Source organism: Penaeus monodon, chromosome 38 (genome assembly GCF_015228065.2).
Source record: "Penaeus monodon isolate SGIC_2016 chromosome 38, NSTDA_Pmon_1, whole genome shotgun sequence".
NCBI classification, from domain to species: domain Eukaryota; kingdom Metazoa; phylum Arthropoda; class Malacostraca; order Decapoda; family Penaeidae; genus Penaeus; species Penaeus monodon.
In genome coordinates this window covers 4,231,589-4,233,978 of record NC_051423.1, presented here as the reverse complement: position 1 = coordinate 4,233,978, position 2,390 = coordinate 4,231,589, and the positions used below count along the sequence as shown (strand labels likewise).

Genomic DNA, 2,390 nt, shown 5'->3' with positions numbered 1-2,390 from the left:
ATTTTTTTTAACGTTTTAATTATTTCAACTGTTTAATCCTACAAGGTATTCGCCGCTAATGGCCTTAGCTATTGACACGTATAAAATGTATAAATACACACACACACACACACACACATATATATATATATGTGTGTGTGTGTGTGTTGTGTGTGTGTGTGTTTGTGTGTGTATGTGTGTGTGTGTGTGGTGTGTGTGTGAGTGTGTGTGTGGTGTGTGTGTGTGTGTGTGTGTGTGTGTCTGTGTGTGTGTGTGTGTGTGTGTGTGTGTGTGTGTGTGTGTGTGTGAGTTAATAAAGTAATAACTTCGAAACTTAAAGGATCATATATACTATAGGTAAATAAAAACAAGACAAATAAGGTGTTAAAATGTCATGGTTCGTATGATAATAAGCAGTACCACCATAGAATGACCTGTCAGAATATCAGCAATGATATCACATCAGTTTCTAAATATCGGATTTTTAATGTAAGAAACTATTATACCAATATTAACTGCATGTCAGATTTAGAGGTTAACTTTTTCTCATTGTAGTAACTGAATCAATAAAGTATTTACTAATGTCTGTTCTATTAGCGTTATCTCATCGTTCATATAAGGGTGTTGTTAATAGCGTTTAAGAGAACTATAGAAGACTATGTAAGATAATCTTAGATGTTATTACTTTATGTAAGATGGTTCCGATATTTGATCTTTTAAAACTATTATTGGGGAGGCTCAATTTTACTTACACATTCCATCAGTGACCGCATTATTAAATCGAGAGCGGTAAGGTTATGCGTAACTCACACCATTATGAAAGATGTTTTCTTAACAATCATCTACAATAGAGAAGCTAGTCCTGTAATGCTTTAGCAAAAGAAAAAACTTGTCCTTGTATGACCTTTTCTGCATCGAAGCCGCGGTATATATTGTGTGCCGCTGAGCGAACGGCATCAGATCCTTCTGGAACTACCACTCATCATGAACGCTAAGGTAGATAGCTAAGGATCTTTATATCTTAAATTTTAGGAATAGATTAACATGACTAAAAACCGAAAAGAAAAATGTAAACCAATTTCATTTTTTTTACAGGTCCTGCTCCTGGTGTGTCTTGCAGCCGTTGTTGCTGCAGACAGTTTTGTAAGTATTAGTTTTTGATTTTACATTGGAAAAGAAATCGATGACACTGCTGCATTAAATGAAATGTGAGCAAACACAAATATTATAAAATGTCCTTTTTCAGGAATCTGCTGAATCAGGTGAATACAACTTCAACTGGGCCGTCAAACACGACGACTCCGGCAACGACTTCGGCCACCAGGAAGTCCGCAATGGAGACAACACCCAGGGGTCCTACTACGTGCAGCTTCCCGACGGCCGCCTGCAGACCGTCAGGTACGTCGTGGACGGCGACAACGGCTACGTGGCTGAGGTGAACTACGAGGGCGAGGCTCGATACCCCGACTCCAATGAATCAAAGTGAAGAGATTATGTTGGCCCCTACATGGCATGAAGCGACAAGAAACAGTCTGTCTATTGTTAATTAGGTAGACTACAATGATCTGGCACCTCCTTGCTGATGATGTAATTCCCACAAGTCTTTCCATTCTTTGTTAGGTCCTGCTCTAGGATGTAAAATGCTGTAAAAATGCCTAATTTATTGTTGCTTTCCAATAAAATTGTCTCCTTATCAGCCAGAGTTATATTTATACACATTTATACATTACTGATGTAAGGTTACCCCGTTCCTACTCACACGTGTGTGTGTGTGTGTGATATATATATATATATTTTATATATATATATATATATATATATATATATATAATATATATATATATATATTATATATATGTATAATATATATATATATATATATATATATATATATATATATATATATATATATATATATGTATATATATATATATATATATATATATATATATATATATATATATATATATATATATATATTATATATATATATATATATATATATATATATGTATATGTATGCCTATATGTTATAGACACACGCGCGTGCACACACACACACACACACACACACACACACACACACAAACACACAGACACACACCTTCACATCTTCACACACACACACACACACACACACACACACACACACACACACACACACACACAGACACACACACACACACACACACACACAAACACACACATACAAACACACACACACACACATATTAGATATTTTTATATATACATATAGATATTTATATATATAAAAAACATTATATATATATATATATATATATATATATATATATATATATATATATATATATATATATTATATATATATATATATATATATATTTATATATAATATATATAAAACACATACATATATATATATATATATA

General features: G+C 32.8%; 1 protein-coding gene across 2 annotated transcripts in view; it reads left to right on the top strand.

The window, feature by feature from the left end:
* The window catches only part of LOC119596523 (pro-resilin-like), a 5,209-nt gene extending 3,679 nt beyond the window's left edge, over window positions 1–1,530 (top strand). The window contains exons 1-3 of one of the 2 annotated variants that reach the window (XM_037945801.1): window positions 917–975; window positions 1,075–1,122; window positions 1,226–1,530. In XM_037945801.1, the coding sequence (XP_037801729.1) occupies window positions 964–975; window positions 1,075–1,122; window positions 1,226–1,465 (300 nt within the window). In that variant the 5' untranslated portion in view covers window positions 917–963 and the 3' untranslated portion in view covers window positions 1,466–1,530. Of the gene's footprint in view, window positions 1–916; window positions 976–1,074; window positions 1,123–1,225 lie in introns of those variants that run through there. The other variant, XM_037945802.1, reaches the window with a different exon arrangement.
* Window positions 1,531–2,390: the final 860 nt, after the last annotated feature.